The sequence below is a fragment of the Leptodactylus fuscus genome, chromosome 11 (assembly GCF_031893055.1).
Source record: "Leptodactylus fuscus isolate aLepFus1 chromosome 11, aLepFus1.hap2, whole genome shotgun sequence".
In the NCBI taxonomy this organism is placed as follows: domain Eukaryota; kingdom Metazoa; phylum Chordata; class Amphibia; order Anura; family Leptodactylidae; genus Leptodactylus; species Leptodactylus fuscus.
This window is the reverse complement of record NC_134275.1, coordinates 32,334,301-32,355,611: the sequence shown is the minus strand read 5'-3', so window position 1 is coordinate 32,355,611 and position 21,311 is coordinate 32,334,301. Positions and strand designations below refer to the sequence as shown.

Below are 21,311 nucleotides of genomic sequence, written 5' to 3'. Positions count from 1 at the left end.
TGATCTCTAGTTCACTTACCTGCTGTGTATTTTCATCATTGTCAATCGTCTAATGAAGTAAAAGCTAAAATCCAGTCTGTGACTCCTAGGGATTATCCAGTTTCTAAAAAAAAAAAAAAATCTAAAAAGAGATGCAAATGCTATAAAATAAAAAGAAAAACATATGCTGAAACCTTTGATACTGATGTCTCAGTGGCCGACCAGTCCTTGTTTATAACTGGATCGTATGTGACCATTACAAGCAGTCACTGGTCTCAATGATCACGTACTGTACCACTGCTCAGTGATGGACATTGACCACACACACACGACCACTGAGCCCATGTCTTGTACTGATCACCTATAAAATTAGGAACACCTCAATACTGCTGGATTAGGAGGAAGGAAGTCATTCGTTTTTGGTTTTCTTAGTTACATTGTGACTCTTTAAAGCAGTTTTCCAGACACAAAATCTTTTTTTAGAAAGGTCTGTTAGTGCTAGTAATGGATTAATAAGTACACTAATATACCAGTGCAGTGTTTGTAGTGATTTCTGGGTGTCTCTGGTTGCTGCTGCATCCTCTGCATTTGTTTACTGGTGTAGCTTCCTGCTGTGCAGCTTCATGTTACCTTCGCTAGTTCCCTCTCACTCAGCCGCCCCTCACTCTGTTGCACTCCCCCTCCCTGTCTAACTAACTAAATTATCCCGCCCACTACTAGCCCCCCTCACCCACTAAATTATCCCGCCCACTACTAGCCCCCCTCACCCTCCCCGGCTCTTTAGAATAGAGATCCCACCCATTACTAGACCCTCCCCCGTATCCCTAGCCTAGCGATCCCACCCATTACTTCCCCTCACACGCTTCCACTGTCTCCCTAGCTAACCTATTCCACCCACTACTAGCAGAGAGGAAGAGGGGAGGAGCCGCTCCCAGACATAGGAAGGCTTGGTAAGTATTGATGGTGATGGGGGGGAGTAATGGTGAGGTTCCATTTCGTGGTAAAATGGAACATCACCGGATTATCAGAAAGTGTCCCTGGAGTGGTTGCATGATCACTCCAGGGATATAGGTAATTATATATTTTTTTTAAATTGAAGTAAATTAGAAGTTAGGCAGGGGGAGTTGGTTTTGTGTACAGGTTAATTCTTAGTTTATCCTGGACAACCCCTTTAAGGCCAAGGCCCCACATTGCGGAAGTGTAGCAGATAAATACGCTGCATTTTACACCAGCAAAGTGAGTTTTTATTGCAGAGTGGCCACAAAAGGAATGGGAAATATATAGGAATTTCTTAGACTTCTCCCTTCCCGCTCTTGATTTTGGTTCAAAACACTGTAGCAAAATTTGCAACAAAAAAAACCCCTGCTTTTCCGCAATGTGGGCCCCCAGCCTTAGTAAGGGAAGGAATACGCAGCAAAAAACTATGGGGGAAAAAAGCTGTGTTTGTTTTTGCTGTGTTTTTTTTTTGGTGTGGTGCACTATGTCAGGTCTTAGCTGAAAAATGAAATGCCTATCTTTAGCATCAGATTGGGACCTGCTGACTCAGCTGTTTTAAGAAGCTGATGACATCACATTAATCCCTGAGCTGATGACATCGTGTTAATTGTCACATGGTCTTTGTGCAGCTCAGTCCTATTCAAGTAAATGGATCTGAGCAGCAATATCAAGCATGGCTATTATACAATGTACTGTGATGTGCCCAGGGGTGAACCTGCCTCTTTCACCGCCCAAGGCGAACGACAGAAAGCTAAGCAAAGGGGGCTAAGCAAAGGGGGCGGGGCTTAGCGGTGTTCGCAGGCAGAGAGCAGGAACGGAGAGGACCTGCTCTCTGCCTGAGCGTGAGGGGAGGCTGCCGGAGCAGCGCTGCTCCAGTGGCCTCCCCAATCCACCGCTCAGTGCTAAGCCAGTCCAGGACAGCTTGTCCTGGACTGGCTTAGGTAAGAAAAAATGCTGCCCTCCCTGGGGCCCTGGCATAGCGCTGCCTGAAGCGGTCGCCTCATGGGAGGTGCGGTGCTGGTTGTGCCGTATTCACACTTCACCCGCTGCCTGTGATAATCACAATACTCCACCCTGCTTATTTCTGATCTTCTGCTGTCCATGGATGACCCTCAGATGTCTGAATAAATGAATGGATGTGTATGTGACATAAACAATACATCAGCGTACGTACATAAATTGCGGACATGTGACTTAGGCCTTCTACTACTATTATAGCAATGATACAATATTTACATATGACAACCAGCGACATAGTCGACAATAATGTGACTCCCGTACAAACTGAAGCAAACAAGGGTCATTTTGAGAAATCGGTTTTTTAACAATGTAAAAAAATTTTTTTTCATTTGACCGAAATTACGAAATGACAGAATCCGTTACTGTTGTAAGTTTTATTAAATTAAGTTGTTGGTTGTTTTTTTTTCTTTTTTTCTTTTTTTTTTTCATCTTTAAAGCACCTTAAAGGAACATAAGACCATTAATTTAAAAAAAAAAATGGATTTCTCTCCAGAAAACATGCAGTCCTTCCTGTGACGGCAATGACTCTGAGAAATCATTGTCTGCTCGTATGATATAATGGCTAAAAACTACCCTTCTTGTCTATGGAGAAAATCAAACCAAAATATAGAAAGAAACAAAACAAAACAAAAAAAATAGTTTAAAACGTCACATTTACAATAACTTGTCACAGTTCAAATTTGATAATTCCACATCACGGTGACACTCATGCAGTTTCAGAGAAGACAAGGGAAACCTTTTATCAGTGGCTTCAGTTTTCCAATATTCTAGAGGGGAAAAAAAATCTATTTTGTACACAATTCTATACAAATACTGTATTTTTCCATTTTTTTTTTACAATAATCGTTCGTTGCAAATGGAAAAAAAAATTGAGGTCGCTGCTCATGCTTTTTCCAAACTTCTCAGGGGCCGAGATGATCCAATCTCTTGGTATGTTCCGAACTTTTGCTCACTGCTCAGTTTGGTGGGGGAAGGAGAACTGCACAGATATGGCTGTTGATAGTCTCTAAAGGTCCATATTTTTTTTATTGTTTTTGTAGGGGCCAAGCTGACGGAAGTCCTCATGATGCAAAGTAGGAACTCTGCATGGAGTACAGTCGATCAATGGGGTTTCCCACTCTGGCTTGCATTGAGTTGACTTCTGAGGAAGCCAGGAAGCAGTCACTGAGACTTGTTAAAGAGGTATCACTGTCGATATCGTGAAATATGGTGTCATTACCTGGTGGAGACGCAAAAAAACATTATTAATAGAATGTAAAAAATACTAATAAACTTAAAACACTTAATGGGTCACAAAAAATGACAAACAATTGTGAAATTTGGCAGAATTTTAACAATTTGATTATTAAACTCAGCGCCACTCCTGCCATGAGCTGGTACTGCAACATTCAAGGCACAAACTAGGGACAAGAGTGGTGCTATGTCCTTTCTTCTAGTGTCATACAACCTCATTGATTTACTGTTACATATCATGACAGCCAATATATGTGGAATATTAACTAAACAATCTGATTCTACAATATTACTTTGTTACTGAATTCTTGAAGGTGCATTCCCATCTTAAGCATTTACAGTATGGGACATCCACTGGATAAGATATACAGTAAAAGCCACAAAGATGTGGGTCCCACCTCTCCAGAACAAAACTCCCTAGACCCCAATCCCAACTAGTGAGGTGGCTGCTGAAAATGAGTGGAGGAATGGCTCTCTCTATACAAGTCTAGATGTTAATGGAGCTACTGATCTCCAGGAGAACAATGGAAATGCACGGTCAAGTCTCCATTCAATCTCCACCAGCAGAGGTGGCCAGGAACTTGAAGCTCGTAGGTCCAAATGAAAAATCTGTAATGGGGTCCCTACCTACCGTATGCCATTTAGAATAGTAGTGTATTTATATTGCAAGAAGGACACCTCAGGGTCCATGGCATGGTAGTGGATGCTACAACTGCACCCTCTATAGATATGGCCCATAGATAGGGGTTGAGAGAACCTATTCAGGTTCCAGTGATGGGACCCACAACTTTCTGACATTTATTTGGTATCCTGTAGATATTTTCATTGTGAAATAACAATCTATAGGGTCAAAGAATGCATTGCTCTATGTCAAAGATGTATTCCAATAGATAACAGATAAGTTGGAGTGTGACTGCTTAGACTACTACTAATTGCTTGAATGTCATAGAGCATGCTTGACCATTACTTTATACGAGCTCCTGTTCATGTGGGTTGGAGAGATGGTGGACTGAGTTGCCCAATTATAGTATTTGGGGTGAGCTCCCCTTGGAGGAGGAGTGCTGGAAGTGAAGACATGGCCTTCAGAGAGCCCTGATCTCAACATCATCAAGTCTGTCTAGGATTACATGAAATGCCAGAAGGATTGGAGCAAGCCTACATCCACAGAAGATCTATGCTTAGTTCTCCAAGATGGCAGTAACAACCTCGCTGCTGAATTCCTTCAAACACTGCCTGGAAGTACTAAGGAAGAAATGATGGAAGGCAAAGGGCAAAGGTCACACCAAATATTGATGGCATTTAGAGTCTTCTTTTTTTATTCATTCCTTTTTTAAATGACAGAAAATAAACTATTAACCCTTCTATTTCTGAAAGCATTCTTACTTTGCAGCACTGTTTCCAATCCCACAGAAAATTGCTAACAATTTTCATGTAATTCAGTGTCCACCACTTTTCTCAGTAGTAGGATCTCCCAACACTCATCAGTCAGTGTATATATACCCTTTCTGGTAAGCTTTGGCTGACACGTCACAAATGGCTCAAGTGGACAGTTGGGAAAACCAGAAGGCGTATAGAGAAAATAATTTTCCCAAATGCTTGTACGATGGATTCCACTATGTAATTCAACCTTTTTTGGTAGGGTTCAGATTCCAGGTACGTGAAAAACTCAACACAATTAAAGCCTTCACTCAAGAGCGCTATGGAGGTTCAATAATGGATAATAAGGAGGAGGTAAATGGAATATAAGCATAAACTCAACCACTCTTTTAAGCATAAATTGCCTTGACTGTGTGTCTGAGTGTGGTTCATGCCCCCAAAGTTGCACCTGAAATTGAGGTCTTGTAGACAGGCCCATCCCTAAAGTCTCACCCAGGTGGTCATTCCTTACTGAGACCTTCATAGTACTAGTACTATATAGTAAACTAGTCGCTACCAGTACAAGAAGTAACCTACTGAACTTATATGTACAAGTTCTTTCCTATACTGGTTCTTGGGCAGGATATATCAACCACTTCGCAGAACCTGGCATGAAAGTTGGCTTCAAGAAGATAACCATGGATCTCCTAATGATGTAGGTGACACTTTAGAGAGGGTACGACTACTCCAAACAAAAACTAGATATTTAGCTTTTGCTTAGAGTTCAGCTTGATGCAACTTTACATAACTCTTACCTGAAACATCAATTCCCCAACCTCCCACCAAACATTGTAATGCTTTTTCCCAAACATAAGGGAGCACGAAAATATAAAAAGTGAATAATATGACCAGATTCAATTGGACAGTTCCAGTTACATAGACATAGAGACTTGACAACCTCTCTCCTTCCACTGCGTCCATACAGGCGTTATCATTTGCATTCTATACTTGGTGATACTTAGTGTCATTGTACAGGGTGCACGCAGCTTACCATAAGGATTCATGTGGTCACCTGGCATTTGTGGAGGGGTGAGTCCTTGCTGGAAGGGGTCTGTGCTGTAGCTGTTCTGATCCATCGTGACGATCTGTTGCTGTGGGGGGGCCAGTGGGGCGTATGAGGTCATCATCCCTTCCATGCGGCTGGACATGACCTCTGACGGGTGACAAGGAGCCACATTAATGCACTCAGTCCTGCAAAGTTTGTTATCTGTCTATCATTTGTCTGCTAACTTTTTGTCATACTATATTCCATCAAACACTAGCTAGACACAAATACCCAATTTTTCTTTGCACAAAAATCTACTGAAATTAACAGGATTGTCAAAGATAAGAAAAAAAGCAGTCTGATTGGTTTCTGGAAACAGTGCCACTCCTGTCTGTAGGCAATTTCTGGTATTGCACATTCAAGTAAATCAGCAGATAGTTTTTCCAGTCTCAGACAATCCCTTCTATTTGACAGGATACAAATAAAAAAACACTATAAAAAGGCAAAAAAAAGTTCACAAAGTTGCAAATCTATTGTATTAATGGATTAGGGGGGTTATGATATATATTAGGGTCACAGCCTGGTTGAAACACAATTTCAGACACACAGCTTCAAGGCAAGATAAGCGAGAATATTCCTGGTAATTTGCTGGAAATTATTACAGTGGTGTAAGTTAACATTGCCGATTGCCCTCGATGGAAGTTTAGCTCTTCGGATAGAGTTCCTCATACAGGACACACACAATACTTGGGTTAAAGATTTAGAAGGACTTAAACTAGAATTAAGGATTTACAAAGGACTGGGATTAAGTTTAAGGTTCTGATGGATAAAGTTTGGGAAACATTTTTATTTTGGATAGGGCTCAAATTATATTGATGTTATTTTTAGGCAGCTTTACATATTGGACAGATTTATAAGGCTTTTACGATGGTTTTGGTTATGGCTAAGGTTTTGGCATCATATGATATATGGTATTTGATGAAGACTGATATATAAGGTTTAAGATATTACTTGTAAATTTTGCTGTTGTGTTTTTTTACTGGTAATCTTGAAGGATTTTCAAGGTTGAATTTTTTTGTGAAATATTTTCAGCTTCATTGAATTAAATGTAGGCTCTGTTCAAGCTACCTTTTCTCTCTTCCTGTATGGGTTTTACATATTTTTAATATGGGATTTATTAGTATTCATTGGGATTCTTTCAAAAACTGTGCTTTTATATGGTCAAATATGAGTTTAGATTAGTATGCTATATTTACAAAAGTGGAAGCTTAAGCTTACGCTCTACAGATACATACTATAAATTAAGAAAGCCACAATGTATCACCCAAAATCACACAGAATCATATGTGCAAATAAAGGAACATACATTGGCTAAGAAACATTAAATCCATTAAATGAAAAAATGGGGTTGATGAGGACCCATAGCGGTCCCTACTGGGATATGATAACACTTAGAGGATGTAAATGAGTAGACAATATAGTTCTATATTTAGAAGACAAGGTTGGCCTACATCAGGGGTGCTCACACTTTGTCAGCATGTGAGCTTCTTTAAATGACCAAGCCCTAAGATCGACTACCCACTTCTTGTGGGCGTGTCTGTGGGTGGGGAGGGGCATGTGGGCGTGGCCAGGCGGATCGTGAGAGGTGGCCGCCCAGGCATCCCCGCTGTCTGCTTCTTCACAGCACAGGCTGAGAGTTATCTCTGGACACTGGCAGGCTAGGGCTGCGGCAGCCCCACCTGCCAATGTCCGGAGATGACCCTCAGCCTACGCTGTAAAGAAGCAGCACCCTGGCCCCCTCCATCCCTAAGAGCGGCCTGCAAGTGCTTGTTCACAGCGCAGGCTGAGAGTCATCTACGGACACTGGCAGGCGGGGCTGCCACAGCCCCAGCCTGCCAGTGTCCAGAGATAACTCTCAGCCTGTGCTGTGAAGAAGCAGACAGCGGGGATCCCTGGCTGCATCCCGCGATCGACCCATACGTCCATTGCGATCGACTGGTAGATCGCGATCGACGTATTGGGCACCCGTGGCCTACATGAATTATGGATGGTAGAGAACAAGGGTAAGAGTAAGGCAGGATTAAAAGGCTATTTTATGGGTCACTAGTTCTTATCCCAAAGTCAATATATTGATAACAGATATGCATAAAGAACATAAATACATAAAGTACTATGGAAAAAGCCAAAGATAAAGCTGCTATCAACAATTATTTTAGTTACCTTGACCGAGTCTCTGAGAATTTTGTTGCTCTTGCTGTTGTTGGTGTCTCCGCGCTAATTTCTTCATCTGATTGGTAGAATTATAGAAAACACTCAGTAACAATGTGATGTACAATGTTATACAACTTTACGTATTTATTAAAGACTATGACAAACCTTTGCTCTTTGGTTCTGAAACCACACCTGGACTACTCGCACACTAAGTCCTGTTTCGGCTGCTAACGTTTCCCTGACCTGTGAAATTGTTAGGAAATGGTTATGTTCAATATCATAGGTATCATCCTATATAACATCAGTAAATGCATATACATAAGATTATGAGTTACAATCAGTAATATTACAGCATAAAGGAGAGTATTATTTTTTCTTGAGAAGGATGTCCTATAACTCTACTCTGTCCAGACATCAAATTTTATAAATGAGATCAGGATTTGATGAAATTGAGCTAGTTGACATTAAGAAAGTAAGGACGATACCTTTCGGCAAGGCTTTGAAGACACCTCAAAAGATGCTTTAAATGCCCTTCTCTGCTGCGTCGTGAGGATTGTCCGTGGTCGTTTTGGCCTTCTTGGGTCTTTACCATCATCGCTGCCCTTCCCCTGACTTCCATGACATTTTCCTGGCTTTATGTCACCATCTTCATCATCACTCTTTACTGTAATATAGGTAAAAAGACCACATATGAGCAAGGTTTTTTGTCTGGTTATTCTCCATTACGTTAGCAGTAGAGATGAGCGAGTAGTGTTCGATCGAGTAGATATTCGAAATACTTGTACTCGATCGAGTACCACTCGCTATTCGAATGGAAAAGTTTGATGCAGAACCAGCATTGATTGGCCGAATGCTATACAGTCGGCCAATCAACGCTGGTTCTTCTCCTACCTTTAGAAGTCTTCTCCGTGCAGCTTCCCCGCGGCGTCTTCCGGCTCTGAATTCACTCTGCCTAGGCATCGGGCCTGGGCAGAGCTGACTGCGCATGTCCGCTTGTAGTGCTAGCATGTGCAATCGGTTCTGCCCAGGCCCGATGCCTGGCAGAGTGAATTCAGAGCCGGAAGACGCCGCGGGGAAGCTGCACAGAGAAGACATCTCGGAGGATCCAGCCCGACCCTCACTCGTGGACTTGGTAAGTATAATTTGATCGAATGTTGCCTACCCCTGAAACGAGCATTTTCCCCCCATAGACTATAATAGGATTCGATATTCGATTCGAGTAGTCGAATATTGAGGGGCTACTCGAAACGAATATCGAACCTCGAACATTTTACTGTTTGCTCATCTCTAGTTAGCAGCAATAGGTGTCAGCCTTTACATGAGGACAATGCATCAGGTTTTAGCCCCAGCAGGTACATCATGATGTGAACCTACCTGCAAAGGAGCAAATTTGGGCTACAGACAGAATAGGACTAAAAGGAAGAAACAGAGGATCAGTTGGAGAAAAAGAGGGAAGAGGAAGAGAGAAAACATCAGATAAAAATGTTGAAATAGAATGAGGAGAAAGAGAAAAATAAGGAGGAATATACAAGAAGAAGAAGCCAATGGAGAAGAGAAATCAGTAGCTAAAAAAAAGATAGGAAAAAAGAAGAGGTCGGTGGAGGTGGAAGAAAAACACAAGACAGAAGAACAAAAGGAAGAAGGAAAAGGAGATGAAGTACAAATAGGAAGTGGGATAAAAATAGAACTGACAAAATATTATTGAAGAATAAAAACAGAAAGGGAAGAAGGAGAAGGAAAAGAAGGAAAAGCAGGAGGTAAAAAAGGAAGAGGAAGAAAAAAGAGCAGACAAAACAACAAGAAGAAAAACAAGAAGGAAAATCAGGAGAAAAAGAAGGAAGAGAAAGAATAGTAGACAAAAAATGCTTAACAAATTATTGCAAATTTTGTATCTTTTTTGTTGCAAATTTTAAGTCATTTCTGTGAATGAGCCCATAGAGAATCACTGGCTTGACTTTACACAGCCATATATATCACATAGACAGTCTCTTACATTCTGGACCACCAGACATCTGTGTAAAAACGTGGCAAAGCCATAAAATACCTTGAACAGCAACGTAATAACATGCAGTGATATAATGACTTGAGCAGCAATATTGTAATATGCAAAGCTATAAAATAAAATGCTAGAGTTATAAGAACCTGCAGAGATATATAATGTCATGCTGTGAGTGAGGGGGTATGGAGATATATCATTCTGGCATATATACCATACAAAGAGGAATAGCATTGTGCTGCAGAATAACCTACGAGACTCCGTGTACAGAGAGTATAACACAGTATAGAAGATATACATACAAAATAATGATTTTTTTTTTTTTTTTTACTTTTTGGTGCCCTTTAGGCGTCCTGATATTCTCTAGCCTGTCTCTGACATGTCAGCTGTTTCTGAATTCTCTAGAATAATCTACTTCAGTCCATGGGTAATTTGCTTACTTTGCTTGCTATAAAAACAAACAGGATTCACAGCGTGAAAAGAAATATGTAGAAAGAAGCAGGAGCTTTGATACATTGTAGCATACACAGTAATATATGTCAAACAATGTGACATATTGTTATATGTTATAAAGAGATTTTATATACTTATAAAAAAAGATTAAAGGGTTTGTACAGTTTAGAAAATTCATTGTCAAATTCCATATCAGGGGATTCAGAGTTCTCTTGAGTTCAAGATCCTCATCTATTTGTTACAATGGAAAGTGACTATACAGAACATGTCCTCTCTGGGGGACTCATCATGTTTGGGCATCACAGGGGCAGCTCATGGACTTCAAAAGGAATTGTGTAATACCTGATTTGTCCTGTGGTGGTGCTGCAGGGAAACTAAACACTTCCTTCCAGGTTTCAGCACAGATCAGAGTCAATCACTAAGGATCTCGGTACTGAGACAACTTGTGGTTAGAGATGAGCGAGTACTGTTCGGATCAGCCGATCCGAACAGCACGCTCCATAGAAATGAATGGATGCACCTGGTACTTCCGCTTTGACAGCGGCCGGCCGCTTAACCCCCCGCGTGCTGGCTACGTCCATTCATTTCTATGCGAGTGTGCTGTTCGGATCGGCTGATCCGAACAGTACTCGCTCATCTCTACTTGTGGTATAAAAACTTTTTTTTTTTTGCCTTAAACTTTTCTACTCACCAGAATCTGAGTCATCTGGACTCCCAGAACTTAGAAGGTCCTTTTCCTTTTCATAGTCACTTTTACATAAAAGCTGTCCCTCCTTCAGTACAAATTCATCTCCTTTTCTTAGCTGTCGTTCACACACACAGCAGCAGAAGCAGCTCAGGTGATACACACACTCCAGGGCACGCATGACAAATTCCGTGGGGGCGATCTTCTCCATGCAACCGCTGCATTTTGCTGCAAAAAGCCTGAAAGAGATACATATATAACGGTGAATTTATCAGCTATTTAGAGTTTTCCCAGAAAGAGGTACAATTGCTTTAAGAAATATTGAAGCATCCAATAGGCCATATTAACTGCCATCTAGAGGCGCTGTGACAATTTAGTCACTATATCAGGGGCTACAAAAGTACTGCATCCCTACATTACTTACACAGGCATAGAACTGCAATTCCATGCACAGTCACCTGATTGTACAAGTCAATAGGCCTCTAGGAATAATGAAATGGATACAATTTCGGGTCAAACCCGTATCAACAAACCAGTGTTAGTCCACCCTAAAAGGGAGTTTGTCACCAGAACCCAGCATATCAACCCAGCTCTGCAGATAGATAGGTTACCTCAATCCAGCACTGTATTCCTCTCATGAATTGCTGCCTCCATTACCAAAAGAAAGCTGTTTTTGCATATAAACTATTTGGAACCACAAGGGAGTCACCATTGCTTCAAAGAGATCATTCACATATTGTCATACGAGAGGCAACAATTCACAAGGGGAAAACATGGTTTGATTCAGGTGACCTTAACCTATCTATCTGCAGGCTGAGTTCTGCTGACAGACTCCCTTTAAGAGCTGGATAATGCCTCTAATTTTTAGACTATTGCTTATCCAAGAGAGATTTTCTTTAAGAAATTAAAATTTTGGTGAATAGTCAGGAAAATGCAGAATATAATGGTTTGCAGAAATAATTCTCCATTTGTCACAATGTTGTCTCTTAGTAAACTTATTACTCACGAAATTTCAAAGAACGCAAGTTGTCTAAACAATAAATGAAACAATATCTCATGTTCATATGTGGTTGTGAATGCCACATGTGTTTCTTCTTTCCCAATTCTTTAATACTATAAATATCTATATATACCCGGAGCTGTATTTGCAGTCAGAGCAACCCCTCTCATTGAGAAGGAGGGTGGCTTATTAGCTGCTAGTCTGTAAGTACCAGTCACATGTATAAGATCAGGATGGTAGAAAAAGTAAGACCCAAATGAGAATCAGAGGTTAAAGGCTTTACTTATATACCATGGAGAATGTAGAAGGGTGTAGAGGTCACCTAAGGGGGCCCAAAGCCTAATACTGTTATACATAGAACATGTTATGTTGGGGCCATATACAGATTTAACAACAGGGCCCAGATTTGACACTTCAGGGATGTCCATAGAAGGGTAAAGACCCCATAGTAAACAGTACTCTGGTTAATGATCAATGCCAGCATGTATCTTGATGTGATCTATCTATCTATCTATCTATCTATCTATCTATCTATCTATCTCATATCTATAAATCTATCTATCATCATAACACTTGGCTGCATCACATGGTAACACATATTCCCCAGACCTATAGCCATATGATATAGTTGTGCTATTATGTACATATAATTGTGCCGGTGAAGTTGATGATTCATGATGAGTATACACTCAGAGGATGTGAGGACGCTCTTGACCATCTGTTTAATGAACGCCTAATTCTTTATCTATGCAGCTCACATCTAGCGTTAAATTTGGTCCTTCACTTTTCCTTAGCAATTTCATTTCCATGTTTGCTCTTTCAATATCTCTCTTTCTGCTGCTCCGCTGTCTCTCTCCAGCCCTTCATTTCCTTCTGTGTATCCACAAACATGTTTAATTGTTTTACTACTGCATTGATTATAGGGCCAGAGAATGGGACTATGGTGCTCATATTAAGCGTGCTTCAGGAAGCCTGAACTATAGGCCTTAACCCCACAGGAAGTTTTCAGAGCAAGAGGAGACTTAGCACCAGATATGATACCAAAACTGGATCTATCCTGTCTGAGAAGACTGTAATGAAGTATTGGAGAACTAGTTGGAAGTGAGACACAAGGACTCAAAGAAATGTCGAACTGGAATTCCTTGGACTCAAAAAACCATATAAAATGGATTGGGGGCCCATCCTTCAACAAGCCCTAGGAAACAGTCCATAGTGTCCTTCAAATAAGTTGTCTAGTTTTACTGGACCATTATTGTATTAGAGCTTGGGCCCACCAGTAGATCATGTGGTACTCTGGTGGGCTGACTCCGAGCCATAATGGAGCCAAGTAGGCCAAACCAAACAATTGTGGTGGGACTCGCCAACTGTGTATGAGGGTCTCCCAAATCTCCCCTGACATCATCTGAAGAAGGGTACTGGTGGAATTCCATCTTGACCCATCATTTGTTTTCATCGCAGATAAATTGCCACAAGTTGTGTCCAGCAGTGGCTTACCACTCTACCTATTCTGTAGTCATGGAACCAAGTAGGTATCTGAATGGATATGTCGGGAGGAACACCTGTCTACCAAAAGAACATTTTTTTACGATTTATGGCCACCTTTAGCCGTCCGTTAAAATGGTAAAGTTATGTATGTGTGGCAGTCCCTTGGATATCCTGCACTTGAGGAAGATGCCTTGATAGTCCCCTTAGAAATGGCTCTTGCCAGATGGACACACATGTCAAGGTCAAGCTAAACATAGAAGTTCATAGAGTAGGGGTGTCTACATATAAATCAAGCATGTATTACACAACCAATTTAGCAATAAGGCTAAAAATCTGGGCGATATATGAATAGGTATCAAGAATCTAGTATCCAATATCTCACATAGATTTCCAGCATTGAGTATCAGTGGATGTCTTTCTACTATCCTGCCCCTTGACCATATGGGACTATACATGATAAATAATCATTTCAAGAAAGACTATGTTAAAATAAGCCAATAAATCACAAGTGATAAGAAGAGAAGACAATAATAGGTCAGCCCTTTATAAAACTACACCCTGATGCAGTACGTGTACCCAGAGCATCCCTCGGAATCAGTGCAGCCCCCTTTGAACTGGGTTACAAGCGAATCACTACAATAGTCATTTACGTGTATTTCTAAGTCTCAACTATTGTGTGTGATTTGTTGGAGAGGTTTTGCCTCGTAAACGTTGGCAAGAAAACTCTACATAAAATCCGAGATATTGCCCATATTGCGTTTTATAACATCATGCATGCTAGCGTTCTTACTGCATCCATAATTATTGTCTCCAATAGCCGTGTCTATTCCTATAGCCTTCTCCTATTATAACCGGAAAATTGTATATATACATTATTTGTATAGGGTTATCAAAAGTTAGTAGGCCTGACGTTAACCCCTTCAAGAACAGAATGAGTTAAAAGCCTCTTCTATCCGATAAGCGCATTCAAAGCCGTAAAGAGAACAAGTGATATCCGTCCCTCCTCCCTGACTAATAAAATACTTCCTGTGGATTCTCCTTTATGACCGATATCTATCACAGGGCTGAGAAATTTACGAGGACCCCTCTCGTTATTGCTCCGAGCCTTCGAATTAAAACGATTTTTCATTTCCAAAAGTCTTGCGTGCTGTTGTTCCTAACAGCTCTCTCCTGCCCCCTGCTCCGCTTCGTATCGGCGCACAACGACACCCTAAAGACTTCATGTGTAATATTCTCAGAATAGGCATGAAACAGCTGCCGGAGAAGTAAAGCGCTTTAACTGCAATTACGCTTCTGCGTAACAATTAGAACTTTCACAGAAATGGAACAATATCCGTCCATGGCCGGGAGCTCGCACAATTTTTGATATTTTTTATATAGCTTTTTTAACATAGGCTCCAATACAAATGAAGTCAAATTATTAATAATATTACTATATTATAATGGGAATATTTCATAATGATTACATATTATTAACTATGCATTGACCAGAACAGATACGAATACATTATAAATCTTTTCACCATTGCAGCTACACCCACATGATGGGCCCTATGGGCTGCACAAAGACTTTGAGGGTCTATAGATGTACAAATTGCTAAGATATACTGTATATAGATATGGTCATTGGGGGTTTATGATAATACAATCTCAGGCACATCTTAGATGCCACCTGTGCAGTTTTATGGGGACCCAGAATATAAGGGGACGGGTGCACTGTTACCATCATAGCAGATTTTTCTGTGTGCAAGGCACTGAGCTCATGAATGTCATGATGTAGTTCCCAGTTGGTTCTTGGACAGACATAAGGGGGCGCTCTATGATGAGCTATCCAAGAGCATGGGTGTTTTGCACATGGGTCTTCTGCTGTCTCTATCCACCCTTGGGTGTAGTGATCTCAAAATGCACCTGTGATCTTAACAGAGGAACGTATCAAGACCCTGAGAACTAAGTCGTACGATTGCCTATAATTGCCACTGCTCCTTGTTACGTAACAGGAAGGGTAGTCCGTATTAGACATGTATAAAAATATAAGTCTGCCTTTGAGGATCTCAAGCAACTATGAGCCCTAACAGTAATTTTTACCAATTGTCTTGATCTTACGTAATAAGTAATGCTGAAATCAATATGGAGGAGCAATCTGGAGACTATTGATTGGATAATGATGTCTACTGACTAGCTTCATCAGATTAACCCATTATTCAGGTTCTGCACTAAGCAGGCTTCTTACCATCATGTCTATGGATTTGGTGACATCACCTCCTTTCCAGGATGGAGCTCTGATACAAAAGGAGCCTCACAACTTTTTACTTATGAAACTGGAAGAACGAAGGATCAGGCATGTTGACCTTCACTTTGATGATAGCACATTAGCATAAAATTTGGAATCTGAAGCTGGGGGAAGGAAAAACCTGAGATGAGATGGATCCACTGCAAGATTCCCATAGTAGACCTTGCAAAGTTTGAAAGTCACAGCCAAATTCGCTTTAAAGACGCTTTGAACTTAGGATAGGTTGTCAATATGTGAATGGCGGATGTACGACACTCGGAAATTCCCCAAAATTGCTGGTTGCAGAGGCAGCCTCTTCACTGAATACTAAGGACAGTGCCCTATATATTGTAGAGGTTGTGCTTGGTATTGCAGCTCAACCCCATTCACTCGAATGGGACTGAGCTCCAGCTTTACCATGAGACCATCAGCACAGGAAAGAGGCAACAGCGATTCTGCATCAGCTAACCAGTGTGTATCCAAACAAAGCATAGCTATAGCAGGTGCAAATGAAGGGGCCAGCAAATCAAATGGCTTCTAGCCAATATGGGGCCCTGCTGCAGAATTTGCATTGGGGCCCAGGAGCCTCAAGTTACATCTCTGCTGATAACCGAAACCTAGAAGACATATATAGAACAAAGAAAGTCGGCTCTGTCAGTACTTGGCCCGTTGATCACTTGGCATATCCTTATATATACTGGATTTTGAAGGGCAAAGCCAGGAGCTAAGAGGAGATAAAATGTTGTACAAATAAGGTTACATGTTTAAGACAGGATCCTTAGAGCGGCATATAATAGAGCGGCCTGCTGGCACACACAGCCCTAAATAAGGTGTTGGTAATCCCAGGGATCTGATGTTAGCTGTGTGTGTACAGGTGCTTCTGATCCTTATCCCAAACACAGATGCAGATAAAGCACCTTATCGAATGTTGCTGTTTGCAGAGCACTTCTCGGCCTCTCGCTCCCACTTTGCCTCTTCTCTCCTACTTATCTTTCCTATTTAAATATCCCATAATAGAGCCCGAGCAATGGTATAGTGTCCCGTCAACGTTCCTTGGTTTCTCTCCGTTGGCAACCATAGAGACAGCACTTTTGCAGCCGAGCCCCCTGTCTCTGCAAGCTTAGATACACATTGCGGGTCTGCATCGGTTTAGTTTTATACATCAAGGATGTTTTATTTTTCAGCTCTGCAGGAATATATCAAGATAACACTTAGATACAGTCGTAGAAGATCATTGCTAACTACCTAGCCATTCATTAATTTTATCTGTTTCAAGAAAAAAATGGGCGACAATAGTAATATTAATAAAGACGTATTTGCACCAAACTGCTACAAATTGCGGTAAAAATTTTGTGACAATAACTGCAGTACAACAGCAACATGTGAACATCGGGGTGCATTCACACAGTGCAGTTGGGTGCAGTTAAACTGTATCAGTTTGCTGCAGTTTTAATTGGACCCAGTTGCACCATGTGAATTCTCCCTGAGGCTGAGGCCACACTTGCAGAAACTCAGTGGAAAAAAATGCAGCGTTTTACAGTCTCACCAACGTGAATCAGATGTTGTTTGATCTCATCCACGTATTGCAGAAAAGCTGTGTTTTTGAGGGAAAAATTAAAAACGTAGTGAAACAGCAGTTAAAAAAACGCAAGAGTTTTTGTTGCGTTTCTTTCTGTCGTATTTCAGCATCATTTTTTAGAGACGTTTTGCTATGTGTGACCTTAGTCTTAAATGGATGTTATTCAAGAGTCTTGGAAAGCTGGATGTTGATCTGTGCGGGGATAGTCATATTGGATATTAGCAAGGGGCCAGATGTGTTTTGGGGTTGTCCAGCAATACAAGACATGATGGTCCATGTGATGACAATGGTGGCTCTCCATGGTCTTGTAAAAATCCAGAGTTGTCACTGACAATACGTTCCCATTAGCATTACCTCTCTGTCGTTGGGGTCCATTGGGCAACGAGTAAACCGCGGATACACAAGGAACCTGGCTCATCGACTGAATTGGGGTCCGTCATATTTTACATTAAAACCGCAGATGTGAACGTAGCACATATATATATATATATATATATATATATATATATATATATATATATATATATATACACATCACTGGCATGAGGGAGGAGATGGCTTGCTTTAAACTTTCTATAATTGTATAATTGTCATGCGGGTATATGGCCACCATTGTACTGGTATAATGAACTACCATTCACATTTGTGCTCATCTGATACCGAATGGGCCAGGGGCCTGGCTTCACAATGCCCAGCCATGTCCAGTCCATATGGGACTTCACACAGAGTTACGCTCCGTGCTTTTTGTCCATTTTACACGTGTAAAAATACATGTGTAAATGTAGTAAGCCATTGAGTTCAATGGCTTACACGCAAAAAGACGCGCGTTAAAAAAAAGCCATTGAACTCAATGGCTTACTACATATTACACGTGTATTTTTACACGTGTAAAATGGACAAAATGCGTGGAGCGTAACTCCGTGTGAAGGCGCCCACCCGACCCTAGTATTATTATATACTGGAGCAGACTTATTAAACTGCCTAGAAGAAGGCCTGGCCTAGTTACCCATAGCAACCATTCACAGCACAGTTTTCATTGTTTAGAAGTAGAAAACAAAATGAAAGCTGCGCTGTGATTGGTTGCTATGGGCAACTAAACCATTTTCCTTTAGACAGTATAATAAGCCTGCCCCAATAAGTCTGAGAGACTTAAACTCTGTTCACACTTCCCTTTACTTTATCTGTTCCATCATTGGATCAGGAAGATGAAAGCTATATAGCGACAATAGATCGCCAATATCACTGTATACCTCCTTCACAGATGTAACTGAATGGAGTCACATTGTGAACCTGAGGCGGCTGTGACTGCAACGTCTAGTCGTACATATCAAGCATGGATGGATGTTTTGTGACTAGTAATGGCACTCTTGTAGTCGCAGTGCGACTCCTTTCACTTACATTAGTCACTGCGATCTTTGGTCAAAGTCGCCATGTAGCCCTAGCCAAACATAATGGAGTACCAGATCTATATGGCAGACACTAGAGATGAGCGAGTACTGTTCGGATCAGCCGATCCGAAGAGCACGCACCATAGAAATGAATGGATGCACCTGGTACTTCCACTTTGACGGCGGCCGGCCGCTTAACCCCCCGCGTGCCGGCTACGTCCATTCATTTCTATGCAAGCGTGCTGTTCGGATCGGCTGATCCAAACAGTATTCGCTCATCTCTAGCAGACACTAACCCTATTCACTCGCACAGTGCTAGCAGGTTTCCCAAACCTTGTGTTTAGAATCGCTGGCCTAAGGCCTCATTCACACGACTGCATTTCATATACATATGCCATCCATATTTTTTGCAGACTGCATATGGATCCATTCAATTCAATTTACTTATTCAGACATCCATTTTTTTTTCACTGATCATGAGTGGATCACATCAATGCAAGTCTATGGGTCAATGAAAAAGACCACAGATGGCATCCTTGTGTCCTCCATTTTTTATGAACATAAAAAGTATAGTCAATTTTTTTTTAAAAAGTTGATCTGTTTTTCACAGATGTGAATATGCGGATATGTGAATATGACCTTATAATGGGGTACATTGGATTCCATTGCAGTGTCCATCATGTTGACACTGATGAAAGTGTGAACATAGTCTTATATATTCTGCATTAGATCTGAGAACTACAAGTTAGGCCCCTTGCAAATGGCCGTGGCCGTGCTCAGTGTGCACACTGACCGATTCATTTCTATGGGCCCATACACATGACCTTGAATTTTACGGTCCCGTGTGAGGGCCGATAGTCCGGGCTGCAAAATATAGAACAGGTCCTATTCCTGTCCTATTTTGCGGCCCTTGTTTCCGTGGCTCTTATTCATTTAATAAAAGTGGCCAGAGCATGGGCAGTACACGGGTGACATCCACGTGTCCCCTGTGCGCCGTCGGTATCTTTAATTCGGAAGCAAATGGTCGTGTATAACCGGCCTTAGATCTCAAGTAACAGCGCCCCAAATGGTCGCATACGGAACCTCTATGGCTCCATATGATCCATGGCATGCATAGTGTGTTACCTATATAGTCTATTCTCGGAACGCCACACTATACACACAGTTTTTTTTTAGTCCAGTTATTATGATATAATATTACTGCATGGATGGAATTTTACCAGTATTAAAGCTGCGATAATAGCAGATCCTTTACACACCTCTCCATCCAGCCCCGCATTGCTGCATGGCGCTGCCGTCGTAACCAAGGCGTCTAATTCACACTGTGTGTGGAAGGTTGCTAAGTGAGATTAAACCTTTTACTTGGATTTAATCCCTCCAGCTCCCGTGTCACTGAAAGCTATTTGAATTCCTTGCTCTTGTTTGATAGTAAACAGCAGTGTGAATACACAACACAGAGGGGACCGGACCCCCACATCTCTAATCCTCCCCCCCACCACCCTCGAAATATTTTTTAAGGTTGCTATAGCATTGAGTCATGCATTGGTATGCACTTAAAAAAAAATCCCGCTGAGTCTTAGCCGGAAAAAATAAGCAACGGATTAGAGTTTAGGGACAAAAGGAGAGAGCAAGGAAGAGAGGCAGAAAAAGGGTTAACCGCACGGCCGCCAACTCTTTCAACTCCTTGCATTGAGTTAAGGTATGGTGAGATCCTAATTCCCTGCGGAGCTTTTACCGAAAATGTAAATTGTATGGACTAATTTTGCCCTATAGGTTCCTTCGCCTTCGCTATAGGTAAATGTGTCCGCCTCCGTCATTAATAAAAGTTGCTCCCAGTGGAAGTGACCTTTAACCCCAGGAACATGTCCCATCATTAGGAACCCTCGGCTTCACTTCCAACTGGTTTTCTTAACGCATCAGTGTGCTTCTAGTGGAGCCGACCTATTGGCCCATTAATCATGGCCGTTATTAGCCGGGTCAATTTGGCCCTTCGTGTTTCTGACCCATTAAACATGTTGGTTAGTTTGCTCTAACGTGGGCCTGACCCTTTAACCTATTAAACATGTCACCAGCGTCGGGTCGCTTTTTCTTTACGTGAGGACAGTTCAATGAAAATCCACTAAAGGACTGTCCCCATTAACTCTCTGCGCCGCAGCGGGGACAAAAGCATCTGCTGGTAGCAATTGTCCCCAACGGAGTATATATTAAACCTGTCCTAAGCCTTCTGTTAAATGTCATTTAGGCCATAAAAATGTAACAATGACAGAGGGAGGAGACAGCGCTCGGAGACGGCTCCCCTCTTCCTTTCCAGTATTAATAATTTACAGCGCTGATGAGTTAGTAGTGGAAAGCCATCGGACTCCTGGAGGGAGAACATTAATGCCGGCTATTTACGCCCCTCTCCTTGCCAATCAGCGCCTAATTTGCTGGTCCCAGCGTCTCTTTGGAAGCTATTTCCAGATTATCCCTGTTCAGACTCATAAAGCCAGGAACGTTCCCAAAATTAGGGGTTCACTTACTTATTTATCGTAAAATCTAATTCAACCCCAGTGAATTCCAGTGTTAAATATCGTATATGGATCATTTGGTAGCCATTTGAAGCTTTAAAACTTCAGT

The 21,311-nt window shown here is 41.5% G+C and overlaps 1 protein-coding gene across 1 annotated transcript in view; it reads right to left on the bottom strand.

Annotated features, from left to right (window-relative positions):
- Positions 1 to 2,861: 2,861 nt before the first annotated feature.
- Positions 2,862 to 21,311, bottom strand: part of LMX1B (LIM homeobox transcription factor 1 beta) — a 125,581-nt gene continuing 107,131 nt past the window's right edge. Inside the window, exons 3-8 of the mRNA XM_075260202.1 lie at positions 10,981 to 11,213; positions 8,326 to 8,504; positions 8,006 to 8,083; positions 7,850 to 7,916; positions 5,636 to 5,797; positions 2,862 to 3,214 (exon numbers count right to left, since the gene is read on the bottom strand). Of these exons, the coding sequence (XP_075116303.1) occupies positions 3,057 to 3,214; positions 5,636 to 5,797; positions 7,850 to 7,916; positions 8,006 to 8,083; positions 8,326 to 8,504; positions 10,981 to 11,213 (877 nt within the window). The 3' untranslated portion in view covers positions 2,862 to 3,056. The remainder of the gene's footprint in view (positions 3,215 to 5,635; positions 5,798 to 7,849; positions 7,917 to 8,005; positions 8,084 to 8,325; positions 8,505 to 10,980; positions 11,214 to 21,311) is intronic.